The sequence below is a fragment of the Poecilia latipinna genome, unplaced genomic scaffold, assembly GCF_001443285.1.
Source record: "Poecilia latipinna isolate Pla-1442-1.1 unplaced genomic scaffold, P_latipinna-1.0 Scaffold283, whole genome shotgun sequence".
Classification (NCBI taxonomy): Eukaryota; Metazoa; Chordata; class Actinopteri; order Cyprinodontiformes; family Poeciliidae; genus Poecilia; species Poecilia latipinna.
The window spans coordinates 395,606-415,552 of record NW_015112899.1 but is presented as its reverse complement, the minus strand read 5'-3'; the positions used below and the strand labels follow the sequence as shown (position 1 = coordinate 415,552).

Below are 19,947 nucleotides of genomic sequence, written 5' to 3'. Positions count from 1 at the left end.
TATTTTTAAAATTCCAATACAGAATCAACAAGAATCTTTTTTGAATCTTTTTTACTCAATGTTTTAGCTACAACCCTACAAATATCTCTCAGATTAATCTGCTCCATTATCTTGGAAAACATATGTAAAGTCTTTGATCTTTTATGCACATTTAGCTATAAGATTAAAAAAACAAATTGTAAAATTTTATTGCACTAGACTGTAGAAGCAAATGTGTTCTTTCTTCAAGCTGCAACAAAGTGAGGCATTGCCATAGATCATCCAAAAATTTAAACTCCTAAGTGTCACAGCAGTAACTGAATCTTGCATAACAGCTATGAGCTCAACACTGTTAATACAAGTTTTGCATGTAAAACAGCAGATCTACATCATAGTAAATAATATTAGAAAAGTGGCAATAAAATTTACATTTCTATAAAAAATGTAAATAAAGATATAGCAAAAACATTCATTAGATTTAATGAGCAAATCAGTGGGTCTATTCATGCTTTTATTTTTTTTTCTGAAAAAATATTTGTTTTACAAAATATATCAACTCTTCTGTTTACAAATCATTACCAATCATACAAATAACATAAAAGCATAAAACTGATTAACTATAAAACATTTAAAGATGCCAAAGATATCTGTTGAAAACACAACAGTGAGTGAAGCTATAAATTCTCACAAAGAATAAGATGGAGGATCCAAATCTATCACTCAGCTGTGTTTTTCTGTAACTTCAGAGAAATAATCCAGTAAAACCTGGAATGACTTCCTGATATTTCCCATGTCACTGTGAAAACTACACAACAAACCACTGAAGGAGTGCGAAGGTAGCTACGTGTACATGTGCAGAAACATTTGTGCATACTATGAAACATGTGCACACATCACAGCATGGTGATTTCGCTGGGTGGCAGAGTGAGCCTCTTTTCTCTCACAGACATCATATTTTCAACCTGCATGGCAATAACTCGACACAGCTCCAGGCCCTGTGGAGAAAACCAGTCAGCTTTACAGCACTAAGTATCAAACACCAGAATTTACCCAATCCGCTGTCTGCTACCACACCTGCTCCAGCTGCAGCTGAATGACCCGCTGTGTGTTCATGTCCCCCACAGTTAGGTCCACATACGGGTAGCTGGTTCCAGTACTGTGCCTCTGGGTGCGACTGCCCTGCACCTCCACAAGGGGGACGGCTGCCATCAGTTCCTGCAGAACAGACGTCAGACTTTGCTCTGACAAGAGAGAACAACTTTTCTCCCAGGCTCATGCTAATGATGCCATGAGCCGATCACACAGTGATAAATGTGTGTGTGGTTCTTACATGTGTGTTTTTGTGCAGAAAGTGGAGACCACGTGGGTTAACAGCTAGAATGCAAGGAGCATAGAAGGTGGTGGAGCTGCTGCTGTGGATGTAGAAGAATGAGGAACCAAACATGGGGAACGCACTGATCAGGCCTGCATGCACAGACAGAATGCAACAAAAGGGAACAAAATCATTATTATTATCTTACATACTTTATAATTAAAGTTGATGAAGATTTTGTTTGTCTGAACCACTGTAAGGCCACAAGGCTGGTTTTACCAACTTTTATCCGTGTAGGTTCAATTGATGTATATAAAAAAAACTTCCACGAGACTCCGGTGTAAAAAGAAACTTTGTTCAGGAGCAATCAGGCCTAAGATATGCTCATCAATAAACAAACTACTGTAGTAAAACCATGTGGCTCTGTCCTCCTCTGCTGCGCCGCCTTCCCTCTACTGAGATTATCCTTTACTTTTTTTCCAGTCCTCCAGGGTTGCCACAATGTGACCTTTTCAACAGTAACACTATCCTTTAAAGCAATTTTATTCACAGGATTACTTTACCAAGTCAACACAAACACAATAAAACTATTTTTAGTTAAATTTTAGCCAAACATTTACTTAATAATGTCAAATAACTAATAAAACAAAATAAGTTTAAACACAAAATAAATACTGATTTTAAGTTTGTATTTGAGTTTTTCTCTACAGGCCTGCTGTGGTTAGTAAAACTGAACTCAGCTTTCCAAAAAAAAAAAATGTGTTTAGTCATGTACAACTTATAAACATTTCATATTTAAGCTATGTGAAAACATTATGGTTTTATTTATGTTTTTGCATTTTCTTCCTTTGAGAAGGGATCTTACCGAGAAACTGTGCCCTAGCCTGATGTGGACTCAGAGGCTGCACTTGCTGCATGTGCTGCGTTGCCATGGTAACCCACTGCTGTGGGGGCTGCTTTTTGAAGAGAGGTGCAGCAATGTACTCTGATAGCTCGTGTCTGGAAGACAGAGGACAAGAACAACAACGTCAGATAAACAGAAGCTGCCTCGCTCTGTGGCTTCTGACATTTCTCAAAAACTGTTTTATACAACTCAATGAGCTGCTCTGTGTTTTGCTCTGTGACAGGCAGTGATAACTGCAAAAAATATATAGCTTTTTCATAGTTGACAGTGCGTAAAGAAAAAAAGACATCCAGTTGAAGCACAACAGCTCAGCCCATTTAGGCTACTGAACTCCTCCAAGTACAGTAAAGTCAGAATCTTTCACTTTAATTTATTCACAAACAAACAAGAAACTTCAATATTTCAGAGACTGAAAAAGACTTTAGAAAGGGACTAAGTCCATAACCAAAAAGTTAAATAAAATACTAAACATTTAAAAAGTACTTTTGGGATGTTTGGAAATGAGCGTTAATAACTCTTGTTGCTCACATGCTGGGAGTATAGATGTTGTCCTTGGCTCTATGCTGCAAAGCAGCCAGCTTTGATATTTGGTGGAACTGTTGATCGCTCACTTTTCCATGTGAGAGAACATTTAGCAGGCCTTTCTGGTAGTCTGGAAGGATCTGAAAAATATCCACAAAACCTGAGTTACACACATAACAACAAATAACAAAATATGTGTGTGGAGTGAGAGGAAATCTTTTTTAGTACCTGGTTATACTGCATGGCCACACTCAGCTCATTCTCGAACCTGAGCGACTGAGTCCAGACAACTCGCCGGAACCACAGACTGTAGCCTGAGTCGACTGCCTCTGCCTCTGTGGCAACGTCCAGGATGTACTCGTTCTTGTTCAGAGGTCGAACATTCTGACCTGAGCTCACCCAGTTACACAGAGATTGGTTTGTTATTTCATGTATTTTTGCATATTTACTGCAGTAGGAATTACTCAATTTCTCAAAAACCAGCAGAGCCACAAGACTGAGCTGTCCCCAACAAAACAGTGTCATCCATCTGTGGCATCATGGAGTAATCCAGAATTTCAGCATGATAGGTTGTTATAGAAATAAATATTACATACTAAAACCTTAGAAAAAATTAGAACAGAAAACAATGCAAGTTACGAACAAGTAGCTTTGTGCATGTCTTATATATATTCTATATCATGAATTATATGAAGATTCATCATCATACAAAAAGTTTGCATAACAATATTTCAGATTAATTCATTTTTATTAATACGTGCTCCATTCTTGTCGGAGATGCAGTGGGCAGGTCTGTATGGTGGAGACCTGGAGGGAATGAGATTATTTTCTAGGAATTTTTTTCCTGTATTTCATTATTAGTTTTGGTTTATGTTGTATAAATGTAACATATGTCTGACTTCTTTGTATCTACAGGCTCTCATCTATGTATAAAAGAAAAAAATTCAATAAAAAGACAGAGATAAATAAAGATTTTCAGTGGTATATATACAATTTATTTCATTTTCCCTTTGGGATCAATAACATATCTTTGAATTTATATGAATTTGAATTGTAAAGCACAGGTGTACTTCAAAATCAACCTCGGCATAAATGTAAATAAATTCATATATTATTTTAAGTGTAGTGACATAAAAACATGCCACTTCTATTATTCAATCATAAGTTTTGTAAATTTTTAAGTGATAGTTCACTACATGGAAAGACCATGGAAAGTTTATTGAGTTGCTGAATTTAAATGGGTTTAAACTGCATCTATGTTTTGCTGGAACTGTTAGATTAAAAGTGAAATGATGCAGTTTCTTTTATTATTAAAACTTTTGTATTTTCTTTGTACAAACTTCACAGCATTTCAGTTTATAAACATTTAGTTGTTCTCACAAGCATCTTAGCAAACTGAAATAATACAATAATATCAAAAAATACATAATAGTGATGCTTCTTCTGCAAATTAAAGCTTATTATTAACTCTCAGACTTCCTGAAACTCCATTACAATTTTCATTTGTTCTTTTTCCACTTATTTTTAATTCACTATCTGGATATTTAAAGAGGACTACTTATGACAGATGGATTCAGTCATAAGGTTTAGAAATAGTTCATTACATACAATTGAGCCCAAAATTATTCATAAAAATGGGAAAATGATTAAGTAATCTTCTAACTTTACCAACACACTTCTTCTGACTATTAACATTTCGCAATGTCCTAGCCAGAGTCCTGCCTTAATCTGACATGTAATCTTTGGATGGTAATCTTTGGATGGCAAAGAGGCCTTCCGTCCTCAAAGACTTGAAGCTCATCCCCAAAGAAAAATCCTTTCACTGGAAACATGCCAACAGCTGTAGAAGGTTTCTAATTTCTGCATTACATATAAATATGTTTGCTCTTTTTTAGGTGGATGTAAATCATTTAACATGACATTTTAAAATTAAATTTAAAAAACATACAATTATTTTTATCTCACATTACATTGATCTGTTGAGAAATTCTGTCTCGTTTCCTTTCAGGCACTTCTGTAACATTTTAAATCAAAATCTGACTGTGCATACCTCTGTTGGTGACTAAAAATATGGCATATTCTTCAATGGCTTCTAGTGTGTGTAATCCCATTTCATAGCATAACTCTTCTATCACCTCCAAGGCAACCTGAAAAACAGATACATCAGTCAATCCCAGCCCGCCCACACTAATGCACCACACTGATCATCACCTGCTGAGAACTTACAGTACAAGTTTTGATTTTCACGTGGCGTTCAATGCCTCCAGGGAAGAGAAACAGCTGACGTTTTGAACTGCGTCCCGCCTGAGGAAACACAAACGATCACATGATATATGTGGTAGATATGCTAAAAATGACTCACTTGTTAGGACTGCAGAATCATAAGGTCATAAAAAAATGGTGCTCAAGTGTATGTATAATGAAGAAAAAAAGAAACTAAGTCTTCAGGAAGACCAAATTTTACTTTTCTTTTTCCTTCTCTTCACTTATCTTCATATTCCTTTGGTCATAATAAACTTTAAAAACAGCTTCCAAACCCATATTTAGGCAAAATCAAAATAACTAATTTGTTTTTACCAAGTGCAACTGAAGAAAACTGTTGATTTATTTGGAAATATTGTCCATTAAAGAGCATTCCATGCCATAAATGAGTTTGCACAAAATTCACACTAACTGTCCTTTCAAGCCGAAGAAGAAATCCTATCAAGCCTGGCTAGCTTGTAGAGCCACACTGTTTGCTTCTGTGAGGTCATGAATGAGTTCATGGCCTTGCCAAATGAGTTCAGCGAGGCCATGCAGAAGAACTTTTGGTTGACATTAAAGCAATTCTTTCAAACCGTCCGACACCTCTGAAGCAGTACTTTGCCATCACTGTTTAGGGGGGTGGAGAGTTACTGACCTTGATGGAGGATCTTGTCATTTAGTGGAAAGAGACTTGGAAGATTTTCTCAATCCCCTCCATTGCACCATTGGGACTCATTCAGCACTCAGGCTGAAGTTTCAAAGGCGGTCAAAAATCTAGATGGTGGCAGAGTCTCAGGGATGGATGGGATTTGCCCCAAGGGCCTCAGGTCTCTGAATGTTGTGGGGCTGTCATGACTGACATACCTCTTTAACATGCTGTAGTGGTTGTGTAACAGTCCACATGTGTGTTGTTGCCCAAGAAAAGGCTTTCAACACAGCTGTGGAGTGTCCTCCAGGCATACGGAGTCCAGTGCCCTTTATTCCCGAACTTAAAAAAAGACTAGTCTGAAGAAAGTACACATTTAGAAACTTTGCTATATTTATCTGTCAATTCTTCCTTTTACAACACATAACTTGGATTAATTAAATAAAAAAAGAAAAAAAATATTTCATTGGTTATATACTAAGCCATTAAAAACTAATTTCCACTAGTAATAAATAGTAATACGCAATTGTGTTTATATGTAGATGGTAAAAGTGGATGTATTAGAATACTCCATAATTCAGATCTGTCCTTTTGACTCTTACTTGATTCTGCATTTTGTGTATAAAATAATATTATTCTCTATCTATCTTATCCCTAATAAGGATTAAAATGTTTTTGGCCTAAAAGCAGATAAATTAATGGAGGCACCAACCATCATAGCTTTCAGCTCCATGCCGCTGGGTGGAACAATCCGACCGCCGTACACAAACGTCTTCTTCAGATTTTGTTCACATGCTTTAGCTATGCCTGAAAAAAGCGCAGTACATATTTCACACTGATTGCAACATTTGCAGCATACTCCCACTTGATATTAGTGTGTGTGTTTTTTTTTTCTTACCTTGATATGGTGCTCCTGCACTGCGAGAAGCCTGCTGCAGGTATTTTAACAGGTAAGGTTTGAGGACTTCAGAGCAGCGATGGTAGGCAGCCAGGATGTACAGCAGCCTCCAGCCACGTTGGCAACTATCGCTGCAAAGCACAAGCGAGCACAGAGGTGCTCAGGATCACAGAGGTAATCACCAAAGAGCCATGCACTGAGGGTTTGTGTGTGGCCAGCCGACTTACGGTTTGGAGCTGGTGTTGGCAGTAAGTTGTTTGAGGAGCTGGCAGTAAGCTTCATCCCTCATCAAGGTGAATTCTCCAATGAGCTGAGGGGAGCAAATAAATCACAGCACACACACACAAAAAAAATAACAACAAAAAAAAACAACAAAAAACAAGAGTTTAGGTGGAGTTCCTTCCTGCAAAATAATAATATTAACCTTTGACATCTAATACAATATATCATTCTGTAGCTTAGAAATCTTAGTGTATAAGTTGAACTAGCAGAATGACTGGAACAATGTTTTTGAGGAATGCTACATACAGCAGGTAAGTAATCTGTGACACAACATAAAAAATTTAAGGGCAAATGAAAAGCATAAGGGAAACAAATTTTGGTCTATAATTAAATTCTTTCAAAGTTTTCAGTTGAGGGAATGCAGGAATAGGAGCCACACAAATGCCAGACATAACTTATTATTAGCAGCATAATTAGATGCTGCGTTTAAAAACAGGTAAGGAAAGAAAACAGAACATTATTATATGTTGCCTCATTTCCCCCAGAGATCAGTCCAATGACTGGAGTCGTCTACAAATTTGATAACACTAGTGTTCGGCTGTGTGGTCATTATGGAATAGGGTACAGCATGGGACTCAGCACAAGGCAATGTGTTTGTGAGGAACAATGAGGTCAGTACACATGTCTATGTGAATACAGAGGTTTAATGAGGACATAGTGTAGCCTTATAAACCCCCCTGACATTGTGATCCAGTGTGTTTTTCTTGTGTGTGGGAAAATAACTTTACTGCGTATATGCTGGTAATGGTTAAAATCACCAACTATGAACACTGCCCTCTAGGTGTTTGCTTTCCTGTCCTTTAATATGTTTTTATTACGTCCCAATGCTTCTGTCGGGTTTCTGCGCAGTAGAATGTAAAAAACAGTGAAAGCTGTTGTAAACTTCCTCAATGGGAATAAGGACCTGCATTTCAGCATCAAATACTCTGTGGTGTGGGAAATTGATAATGAGCATATTTACCTTAAGGAACATGTTGACCACTTCCTGTTCTGATGAACCCCTAGATGGAGAATCCCCCATGAAGCGCATAATGCCTAGAGATGTTACACCAGGACACACACACATACACAAATTAAACATCCCCTCACAATTCATACACATTTTTAGTTAACAAATGCCTGATATTAGTGTTCAAATTTAATTTTTGTAGCTAAATGTTTTATTTGTACACTTTATAATCTATCAATGCCGCTGTGGGGCATTCCCAGCTGATTTTAAGTTTAATTTATTTTCCAGTCTAGCTCTACTAATAAACACAATTGTTCATTGGAGACATATTGACAGATTTTAGTGGGTGGAAGGTTGTGGACTAGTGGATGAATATATGGGAGGCTAGATTTCTACTTTTTTTCTCTTTCCAAACCTACCCAGATGTACAAATAAAGATCTTTTTAAACAATGTGTAGAGATAATTTTTCTGATGAAATAACATTACACAAAATAAAAACTATTAAATAATAAATGTAACATATAATACATTTATGGATGTATATTTCAAATATTATTTATTTTTTTTATTTCCTTTATTTAACCAGGTAAACCCCGTTGAGATCCAGATCTCATTTTCAAGAGGGACCTGGGCAAATTTATATGAATTAATTAATGATGAAGCCAGATTGGAAGATTCTTTGACTGCTGGAGTGAAGTGGTACCTCATAAACACACACAGACAACCACATAGTGTAAAATATAATGAATTGTATCAGATAATATTTACAAAAATATATAAAGACAAATACTTGAAATTTCATCTGCATGAAATCCACACAAGTATTTTTTCTTAGCCAAGGCAACAGGTCAGTTCCTTGGCGGGAGTATGAGGATGAAAGGGATCCAGTTCAGTTCAGGATGAGAGCTGTGGTTGTAGGCTTGATCTACAGCACTGGAAGAAGTGGTGGGGATTTGACAGAGCTCCTGGTTTGGTGTAGGATTAACTTGTCAGTCTGGTCAGCTTGGCAAAAGATAGGATCAGGAAGCTGGGCAGTTACCACTTTTCAAACGCATTATTAGTTGAAGATTTTATTTTAACAAACCGACATCTGTGGCAGCTATGGGACAGCATCTCTCCTAGCCTGGTGAACCAAAGGCTGCCTTAATAAGACACTGACATAGTACTACCACCAGTCTGACTGGTCATTCAAAATGTGACTATCATCACAGTGAGGTGATGAATCACGAAAAATCAAATATGTGAGAACAAAGACATTGAATGGCATTTGTTATTGTTTGTTTTCTTTTTACATAAAATAAAATTGAGGAAATTTCAAACATTTTTAATAAAATAAAAATAAATAATTCTTTAAGAAGATAATTTTTAGGAACCTAATTTCAAACACAAAAATAAATGGTAAAGGAAAAAAAATGCTCTCAGTAAAAATAAAAAAGGTTATTCTGGAAATGGAAAAAAATTAGCCTGGTTCCATAAATATTCAAGAAACATTTAAAAGGTGCAAGTAAAAAGGTATAATATCTCAGGGTCCTCTCATTTTGACAATACTGAACCTAAATTATATAACTGGTGGATTTAATTAGAGAAGAGAAGTCAACAACTTACACAGGTAGAGATCAGCTGCCACTCGGTTCATAGCTACATCTGTGAACTCTATCAGAGACTCAGTCAGAGGGGTCTGCAAGGACAAATCAGTTGAACAAAATGTCACCTAAACATCATGGATGTTAGCATGTGATAGAAAATAAAAAGCACCTTGGAGAACTTAATCATGTCAGTAGGCTCCCTGAAATCGTTCCTTTTGCCTTTGCTCTTCATGGAATCTCTGAGGACAGACACATCGAAACAACTTTATATTTCAACAATGTTCAAAAACAATGGCACACAAAAAAAATCTGCACTAAAATTACAACTTATGGCCTTTAATATAGCTGGATATTTATTTGTTTCAAGCACTTCTAGAGAAAGGGAACTAGATCTTCTGGTCATTGTGACAAATGCATTTGATTTTCACAGTCCCAACAAACATCTTTTTTTAATGCTAATTGCATCTTTTCCCAATAAAAAGTTTGAACAGCAAGAAAAAAAGTCTCACCCGTGTCCATTTGGTGCCTGCCTGAAGTACTTCTTGGCAAACTCTATCATATCATATTTACTGTCCTGCAGAGCCCTCTCATCAGGCTCTCCATCAGGGAAGCCATCAAGTGAAACTCTCTAAAAAGAGATTAGAAGTGAGTTTGGCAGAAATAAACAAATAAACAGCATAAAGTGCGTTTGTGTCTGGGAACCTCAATCGTTTGATCTATTTCATGAGCAGCCATGGTGGAGGCCACAGCAACAGCAATGGCTGACGACACGGCGAACTGGTCAGCTCCGCCTCGAGGCTCTGCCTTTCGGTCCAGCGGCAGCGATAGGAAATCAGGAGGAGCAACAGGGTGGACACACTCTGTGGGGAATGCCCCGGAGCGGCCAAACACGGCTCCAAACTTCCAACCTGACACACAAAAGCAAAAAAGATTTACAGAGAGACACACAATTTCTTCTCCTCACTGTCTGCTTTCTACTTACTGCATGTCAGATCATTATCTGCCAATTCCACTCCTGTCTGGGGTTGTGCTGATAACCTCGCAAAAGATGATTTACTGCTGTCATGATGGACAACACTGTTCTCAGCTGTGCTCAACTCCTTGTTTTTATTTGCAAATAAGCAGCCATTATTTACTGTACCTTCAATAAGAAGTATTCATACTTCTTGTTTTTATGTTAAAACAACTAAATATTTATGTTCACTAGACTGTCTCTGTCCAATCTGACAAAGTTTGAGTTATTTTGCATAAGACAAATGGAAAAGTTTCTGGATGTATAAAGCTTATAGACACATAACCCAATAACTCATATCTGTAATTGCAGGTAAATGTGTTTCGAAAAAGCACTGAGTCAGAGGAGGTCAATGTAAAGATTTTGAAACCATACATGACCTTCTGTAAGTCTGTGGTTGGAAAATGAAAAAAATCTACAAATGTTCAAGAGGCAATATAAAGTTAGGGCTAGGGCTTTTAGTTTCCAATTCAAACCATGAGGTACCACCTACTGATGGCCTCAGCCCCTCTGGTAATAAACTAATTTTACTTTGCATAACATGAAAGATTTCTGACGCCAGGTTTCAAAAATCAAAGGAAATAAATGGAAATGATTTAATTAATCACAAATACATGTTTAAATACACTTTTACTCTGCCATCTGTCTGATGTAGGAACTGTTTAATGTCACCCTGGCTGTGTTTTCATCCAACTGTGATGTGAATTGGGAGCATATTTTTAAAATCTTGCAAAAAAGAAAATGTGAATTAGGCGTGTTTCCATCTACTGGTTTGTAAGGCTGCAGTTGTAGGCCACTCTGTGTTAATGCTTTCAGAAATTCTTTAATTTTTAATTCATTTATCTCAAGTCAAACGTATGAAGTTTCTCAGTTTGTCAGGTTTTTATATTGAAGAAGGCTTAAAGGAAGTCATTTTGTTTTAAATGTCTATAGAAATGTCTCTCTTCATTCATTTCCTATGGAAATTATGTGATGGGTCTCTTGTTCTCATCCAGCCGAGGCACCAGCGCAGAATTTATAAATTAAAATAATCAGTGCATGTGAAATTTTGAGCTTGTGCCCACGGACGTGCACACAGGAGCCAGTGATGCAACACAGGAAAAGCTTGAAATGTTCAACTTTTGCTGCTGTCTGCTGTCGCAGACAACATTCACCTTTCGCAGTCATTCGTTGCTCTCTGTGTATAGAGCCCATAATGCACTGCTGTAACCCTCCGCAGGACAGAAGCTTTTAGGTCAAAATAGTAGTTTGATTAAGCTGCGATATGTAATATTAATGTATTATAATTTTCAGATTAATCGCATGGTTTAATGTGTGAACGTTGACAGCCCTAATTAATATTCAACAAGCAGAACAGAGAATCCACATCCTGGAATCACACATCAAGCAGATACATGTAACTCACACTTAAACTATGAACATGGACATGGATTACCTATTTGTGCCTAATTAAAGGTCTCAGGGTTTGACATTGTTGTGAAGGCTGAATTCACACTCTGTAGACCCACTAGAGACTGGAATAACAAGAGAATCCTAAGTTTTTAAATTAGGGAACATCTCTTATATTGAAGTGATCACAAATTGGCAGGATTCTCTGAGCAAAGCGGGAAGTGCTTATTCTGCATCAGACATGCTCCAAAGCCTCCACCGCTCTTCAATTGAAAGCTCCAGATAAAAAGATACATTTATTTAAGTTCAGATTTAAGGTTAGAAATTATGGGTGTAAATATTTCAGCATGTTTATATTTTGCAATAACATCAAGTACAATGTATAAAGAGAAGAGCTATCGTTTTGTTCAAAAACTCACCAAAGTCTTCAGTGTCCCTTTTAAGCTCTTCCAAAAACACAACCTTCTTCCTCACCACACAGCCATAGCAGTAACCTACAGGAGAGAATATCTGTAAATGTTCTAACATCACAGATTTCAGCCAGGACGCTCATGAATCAGTATCTGACCTTTCTCTAGCCCGTCCATAACCTGCAATCTGATGATGTCACCTTTATGGAAACTGAGCCTCGATCGATCGTCTGTCACAAAGTTACGCTCTGCGATGACGTAGTCGGAGTCCTGTTCAGGAAACCAGTACACAGATATACAAGCATGCAATAACTGATATTAAGTAGTAAAGTATCATTTAGTTGTTCAGTGATCAGAATTGGCCAGTTTTCCTTAATCAACTCTGATTTGTGATTCAAAATCATTTAAATTATCCAACACCTCAGAGCAATTTATAGATTGTTTGATTGGATATGTTACAATCTTTAAATATCTCTGTGATATACACTCTCCGGCCACTTTGTTAGGTACACCTGTCCAACTGCTCATTAAAGCAAATGTCAAATCAGCCAATCACATGGCAGAAAGGTGATTTAAGCGACTTTGAACGTGGTGCGGTTGTTGGTGCCAGACGGGCTGGTCTGAGTATTTCAGAAACTGCTGATCTACTGGGATTTTCATGCATAACCATCTCTAGGGTTTACAGAGGATGGTCCAAAAAAGAGACAATATCCAGTGAGCCACAGTTCTGTGGGCGCAGATGCCTTGTTGATGCCAAAGGTCAGAGGAGAATGGCATGAAAACATGGATCAATCCTGCCTTGTATCAACAGTTCAGGCTGGTGGTGGCGCAGTGGTGTGGGGGATATTTTCCTGCCACACTTTGGGCCCATTAGCACCAATTGAGCATCGTATCAATGCCACAGCCTACCTGACTGTTGTTACTGACCATGTTCATCACTTTATAATGAGTTCACTGAACTTGATTGGCCTCCACAGTCACCAGATCTCAATCCAAGAGAGAACCATCGGATGCGGTGGAAGGGGAAATTTGCATCATGGATGTGCAGCCAACAAATCTGCAGCAACTGCATGATGTTATGATGTCAATATGGACCAGACTCTCTGAGGAATGTTTCCAGTACCTTGTTGAATCTATGCCACCAAAGATTAGGGCAGTTCTGAAGGCAAAAGTGGGTCCAACCCGGTAATAGCAAGGTGTACCTAATAAAGTGGCTGGTGAGTGTATGTACATTGGTATACTGTGACTCGTCTTGCCTTTTTGATCTCATTGATGAAGGTGTCTATGAGATGTTTGACTTGTAAAGCCTTGGCGGAGAACAGGATCAGCTTCTCGTTGGTCAGATTGAACTCCAGCATGTTCTCAGAGGGGATTGTCACAAACAGGATGTCTGCGTATCTGAGACAGAAAGAAAGACAAACAGCATCAGTCACAATATGCACTACTTACCTGGGTCCTAACCTCTCAGTACAATAAAGAACAAATAAACATTAAAGTGTGGGGCATATGCTTGCTGCGCCAGTTTTGAGCAGTCTATTATTTTTTTAATAAATCCCTTCCAGGAATACAAATTTTCTTGTAACACTTCAACAAATGTTTGACCTCAAACTGTCTGATGGAGCTGGAGTAAAGTACATAACTCATTCATCCAGACTTAATTTACCATATAAGAGAAAACTCCTTCAACTACTGTCACTATAAATTCCAGTTGTGGAAAAGTATAAGAAGCAAGCAACTGACTCCTTACAATGCAGAAACACACTGAAGGGTCAGAGGTTAACCCTCTTTCCAACATGAAAAGACACTCCAGTCTGAAATCTGGAGGCTTCATACAGACTTTTGGATATAGATGCTTCAGTTGAAAGAGGAGTGGCAGAGAGGAATATGCCTGGCACCGGCCAAGGACAAGCAAAGTGGGGGAGTCGTGACTCATGGATGGAGGAACTTCCCACTGCTTGTATCTCAGAAAATGGGTGGAGGTGATATACGGTCAGAAAAGACGGCAAGGAACTCCATATAAGGCGTGGAGTGGATTGGGACATCAACGCACCTCTCCTCAGCGACTCAACTCTCATTTTCTCACATTTCTCTGTAATTCTAATGCTAATAATGCATATTTACTCTAACAAAAGCTTAGAATACTAATGTTAGTCAGAGTTCTTTGGAGCAGGTTGCTGGAATTACTCAGTGCTAGGATTTTTGGGATTCGTTTGGTATTTCAGTTTAAGGCTGGGACATGATAAAAAATAAAACAACAAGGTACACCTGGGAGCTGACAGTAGGTCATGATTGACCTAATGCTAAAGCTTTGTTAGCTTTTCCATAAATTATTGACCCCATAAGGCAGTTCTATCTGGTGTTTAGGAGGTCATAGCAACTTGGTAAAAAGTAATCAATTTTTATCCACAAACTGATCTAATCTAATTCCTAATCATTTCTTGAGATGAAGACATCACTGCCAAACTGCCCTCCTGCAATAAAACTCTGTCTCTGTGGTCCATCTGGCAATAGAGATAAGATCAGACTCTGGATGGGTCTTTGTCTTGCTGTGACTATATAACGATGTGAAGCGTGTTGTTCAGGGCTCTTCTCCTGACTGCGCTCAGTGAGACAGGTCTTTGAACGCTTTTGCCTTCGAATAAAGAAACTTAAAGACAAATATTAATCTTTCTCTACTTATTGAAACATATTCTCATTCCTTCATAAAATTTCTATAACAATCCCAAAGATGTCAACCTTGAACTGAGACATCTGAGCTCTGAACGTTTTTCTTCTAACTTGCTGGCCAGGAACAAGATTTGTTTCAAAACCTTCAAAGTATTCACTGGAGAACTTCTAGAAAGCGTTCTGATTTGATTTCCATTTATTATTCTTATCAGTATTTATATTGTACAATAGTTAAATAAAGATGTGAATAATTCAGCTGTAAAATTTGGTTGTTTTGTTACTAATTCTCAGATTTGGTAAGACATCAGCGTGTCAGTGATCACTCCTTGATGTGAAGAGTTTCTTCTGCTGGTAGTGTGAATTCATTCCTTCATTAGAAGTTTATGATTCCAGGTCTGTTGGAACTGGTGCCCTGATTAAACTAAAGAATTTAAATTTTATTAATAATTTAATTAATAATAATTGACTACAATTATTAATAATTACAGAAGCCAAGCATCGACGCAAGTTCTGATTTCCAGGAATTTTGATGTCACCGTGTGAGGTTGCCACAACAGTTTTGGTTTCTAGAGTTCTGATTCCCAACACTAAAGAAAACTGCAAAGATAAATTTAAATGGATAGAAAATAGTTTTAGCTCCAACAAAATAATCCTCAAAGAACTACCAAGCTGAAAACTCGGGATGGATGCAGCATGTTCACCAGGATGTTTTCACTATTTCTTAAATATTTGAATGTACTTTCGCTTTTACACGTTTTTAGATCAGACAGATTTGTGGACTCCACTAGTCAAATGTATTTATGTTGTTAGGAGCAATGACTGAAGCTAAAATAAAAAGCAACCAATGTAAAAAGAAAGACTTGGATACTGCCTGAGAACTAAGAATAAAGATTAGTTTAGAAGATCAGAAACTTGCTGAAAAAAAAGTAGAAATAAATGACAGTTGGTTTAAAATTTTTGCACAGTGTGATAAATATTTAATAGTTTTTACGTCATAGCTTTAAAAAAAACTGCTAATAAGATAAAAAAAAACCCCAAAACAAAAAAACCATCAAATATCTGCACTTACGTGTATGGTCGAAGGACTCTGAAATAGTCTGGAGCTGATGCGCTGCTTTTCACCGTCTTCAGTAATTTGATACCGCTGTGGGACACTGACAACACTTGCACACCTGTTCCTACACTGCCCTGCACTCAGACAGATGCACATATCCACTGAGAACAGCTTAGAAAATTGATACGTCGCATGAAGCAATTTTAGTATTGCACAACGTTCTGCCAAACTCACCGAGGCAGGAAAGAGTCGGGAGAAGTAAATTTCCCAGGTCTCCCTGGCTGCTGTCACAATCGTTTTCTTCACATGCTCCTCCACCGGATCCATATTCTGCTCAACACCATGTTTTGCTGTCATTCACAGAAACAGACACACAAACTCACTAATGTCACAGAGTTGTACTTATTTGAGAAATGCAGTCATGAAAAATAACTACAGGAAAAACAGACAGGACTACCGAAAAGGGCTTTCATTTTCTGCCTTTCATCCCGGGTGATGCGAACGCACGCCTCTGACAGGGTGTCATTCACTATCTGGTGGAACGGAATAAAGCAGAGAAGAGGAAGAATTTTGCTGAATTTCTCTGTGATCTTTCAGTTATCATGAGAGCTTGTAGGACTAAAAAAAATAATAATATGAAATATAAAAAGAAGGAATATGATCTACCTGTTTGAAAATGAGATCTAGCAACAAAGGATTGTTGAAGCTGTCTTTGGGATAAAACACCTGAGAGACAAAATATTTATCAGAAAAACTGTTTTTATTGCACAGTAATTTGCAATGATGCAGAGCAGGATACTTACAGTCATGGTAAAAAATAAAAATAAAAAATACACCCTTACTCAATTCTAGGGTTTTTGCACTGCAAGAAATCTTATGTTTGTAGACTTTTTGAAAATGATTTGTCTAAAGTGTACAAAAAGTACACCATTACTGCTTCAGGAAGATTTAAAAGATAGAGCAGCCAGATCATCAGGTTTGCCACAGCAAGAGTTCCTGCAGGCTGCTGTTCTGTGGCATGTCTATATGTGTTAAAGTGACAATATGGTAAGGCATCAGAAACGACCTTAGGCTACATTCTCACAACAGGTCTTGATGCTCATTCCGATTATTTTGCTGAAATCCCATTTTCTTTGCGCAGTTATTCATATGACTTTAAAGGGACCCACATGTGCATAAGAACGTAGACTTCACAGAGCAGCACACTGTTTGTGGTGATTATAACGGAATTTATCCAGCACCAACAGTATTGTCACAAGATCATATCAACACAAAGGAAGCTAATAAAAATAAAGTCCAACTAACAGCGATGGCTTTTTGTGGCACATTGACTGCAGTTGCTGTAGAGAAGTCTGCCTGGGTGCACAGTTGGACCAGGAGCAGTGGGACTGTGATGTGATGCGCTTCACTGACTCAGACTTGCTTAATAATTTCATAGTTGTAACTTTCAGCCATTGTCTATGTCCAGATTTACAAAGTCTAACTTCTTCTGGTGCAGAATTACTGTTTCTGTTTAATATAGAAGTAGTACAGAGATGATTTTTTCTATGGCGTGAAAGGATTGGAATTGGATTGTTCTGCTGTGAAATAGTCGGATGTGGGTTGCATTTGCCTGCTGTGTGAACGCAGCCCTACAGGAGCAATTGTTACTGCCCACCAGTCTGGAAAGTTAAAGCCAACGACCATTTTCAAAAAAAAAAAAAAAATGAAGTCCATCATTCTCCAGAGGGAAGGACTATTCACAATTGAAAACTATGCATGGAAGTTCCCAGTCACCTCCGGATTGGAGGTCTATGAAATGTTCAGAGGGATTTTAGAAATCTCTCTGATTTCTAAATCAAAGAGAAATTAAACTGGAACATCCTCAGTTAGCAACTTAAAGTTCATGACAGTACAAATCAATAGAAGACTGCACAATTATGGCTTGTTTGAATGAACAGAGAGGAGACAGCCTCTCCAGCTTCTGGACCTTCAGTGAAGCAGCCCAAAGTGTTTTATTCATCAGACCTCAATGTGATAATTTTGCTGTAAAAATGAGTGAAACAAAATTCATACACAACAACGTGAGAAACTGATAAAGTGATCGTTTTTTGTGTGACTTAAAAGTCAATTCTACTAAGGGGTGTTTCTAGAAGCTCAGGTGAATTTTTATCCCGTTTGGTTTCATCTTTATTTATTAAAGAGGGTGTGGAGTCTGTTGTGTGTTTCTGTGCAGTATCAAAAACTTTTTCTTTGTTTTATCAAAACTGTGTACATCTATGTTTGTATTTTTTATCATCCTTCACTGATGTGTGGTTTATTTTTGTTGCTGTATTCGTGTACTAACCTCCTTTCTGAGATACAGCCTCCAGGGCACATTGGTGTAGGTGTAATGCTCCTGGTTGGTGCTCTGGTGAAGCTGTGTCTGGATGGTCTCCGTCTCCACTGGGAGCTCTCGAGATACTGCAACAAACATGTTTAATAAGCAGAATGAAACACTGACACAACATTCTGCTATCAAAATCGCCTTTCTAAACGTGTTCTTTCACGGATAAAAATGAAATAATTAACAGTGGAAAATCCACACCAAACCTGAATTCACTAACACAGACCAGTAAGAACTTTGTAAGGCATATTAAAGACTGTAACTATGAGTGCTATGAGTGGCTTTAAATTTTTTGAGGAAAAAACATGTTATATGAATATGGAATATTCATATAAAATGATGAAAACTTTTCATTACAAAGATATAGTAAAATTCAATTCAATTCAAAAATACTTTATTAATCCCAAAGGTAGTCATCAAGATTCTTCAAAGAGCCATTGAGATGGTGAAGGCTGTCGGCAGGAAAGATCTCCTGCAGCAGCCTGGACCACACTGAACCTGAAGAAGCCTCTGACTGAAGATGTTCCGCTTTCCCAAGACAGGGATACCAAACGAATCCTAGTCAGGATTTTCCATAATTTTCTTGATTTTATGAAGAATCCTTCTTTGCATCATCATCTCCAAAGGTTCCATAGTTGTCCTCAGAACAGAACCAGCCTTCTTTATCAGGCTGTTGAGCCTTTTTAGGTCTCTGACTCTGATGCTGCTGCTCCAACAGATGACAGCAGCAGAGATGATGCTCTCAACAACAGACTGATAAAAGATCTGCAGCATCTTGCTGCAAACCTTGAAGGATCTTGGCTTCCTCAGGAAGTCCAGTCTGCTCTGTCCCTTATTATAGACACTTCACAGTTGATTCTCCAGTCCAGTCTATTGTCAAGTTGAACACCGAGGTATTTATATTCCTCAACCACCTCCACTTCTTCTCCCATTATGGAAATAGAGTTTGATCTAACCCAGTTTCTTCTGAACTCTACAATCAACTCCTTTGTTTTGTTTACATTTAAGATTAGATGATTGTTCCCTCCATCACACAAAGCGGTCCACCAGATCTCTGTTCTCAGCCTCTTGTCCATCTCTGATTCTCCCAACAACTGCAGAGTCATCCGAGTATTTCTGGAGAGGCCAAAGGCATTGCGCTGGAAGTCTGAAATGTGGAGAGTGAAAAGGAATGGTGAGAGTACAGAACCCTGTGGTGCTCCTGTGTTGCTGACTACCTGGTTAGACACACAGTTCATCAGTCTCACAAGCTCTGGTCTGTTTTTGAGGTAGTCATAGATCCAGGTGATTGTTGAGGCTTCCAACTGTGTCTTCTGAAGTTTCTCACAGAGCATATCAGGCTGATTGTGTTAAATGCACTTGACAAATCAAAGAACATGATCTACACAGTGCTGCCTCCTTTGACCAGATGATGGTGGGTTTGTTGAAGCAGGTGTATGATGGCATCATCAACTCCAACTCCATGGTGATAAGCAAACTACAAGGGGTCTTGATATGTCCTTGTCTCCTTATTCAGGTGGGCCAACAAGAGTCTCTCCTGGACCTTCATGATGTGGGATGTCAGGGCAACAGGTCTATAGTCATTGAAAATGACAAAAATAACCCCACTGTGTAAAAAAAGACCCACTTACGCATCAGAGGGTTAAGAGGATCCTCCTCAGCCACAGTTCAAAAGATCAAGCAAATTGCTTAGAGCTAGTTTATAAATGTGACTGATGTGTGTCCAG

The 19,947-nt window shown here is 38.0% G+C and overlaps 1 protein-coding gene across 1 annotated transcript; it reads right to left on the bottom strand.

Annotated features, from left to right (window-relative positions):
- Positions 1-476: 476 nt before the first annotated feature.
- On the bottom strand, positions 477-18,315 carry LOC106948345 (unconventional myosin-XV-like). Its single transcript, XM_015033960.1, has 24 exons — positions 18,182-18,315; positions 16,522-16,581; positions 16,313-16,388; positions 16,090-16,205; positions 15,871-15,989; positions 13,391-13,532; positions 12,293-12,404; positions 12,144-12,218; positions 10,026-10,231; positions 9,833-9,951; positions 9,493-9,562; positions 9,343-9,415; positions 7,749-7,822; positions 6,733-6,815; positions 6,506-6,636; positions 6,320-6,414; positions 4,944-5,021; positions 4,768-4,864; positions 2,946-3,106; positions 2,724-2,857; positions 2,157-2,290; positions 1,310-1,443; positions 1,054-1,194; positions 477-974 (listed from the first exon to the last, which is right to left on the bottom strand). The coding sequence occupies exons 1-24, from the start codon at positions 18,308-18,310 to the stop codon at positions 873-875; spliced, it is 2,661 nt and encodes an 886-aa protein (XP_014889446.1). The 5' UTR covers positions 18,311-18,315; the 3' UTR covers positions 477-872.
- Positions 18,316-19,947: the final 1,632 nt, after the last annotated feature.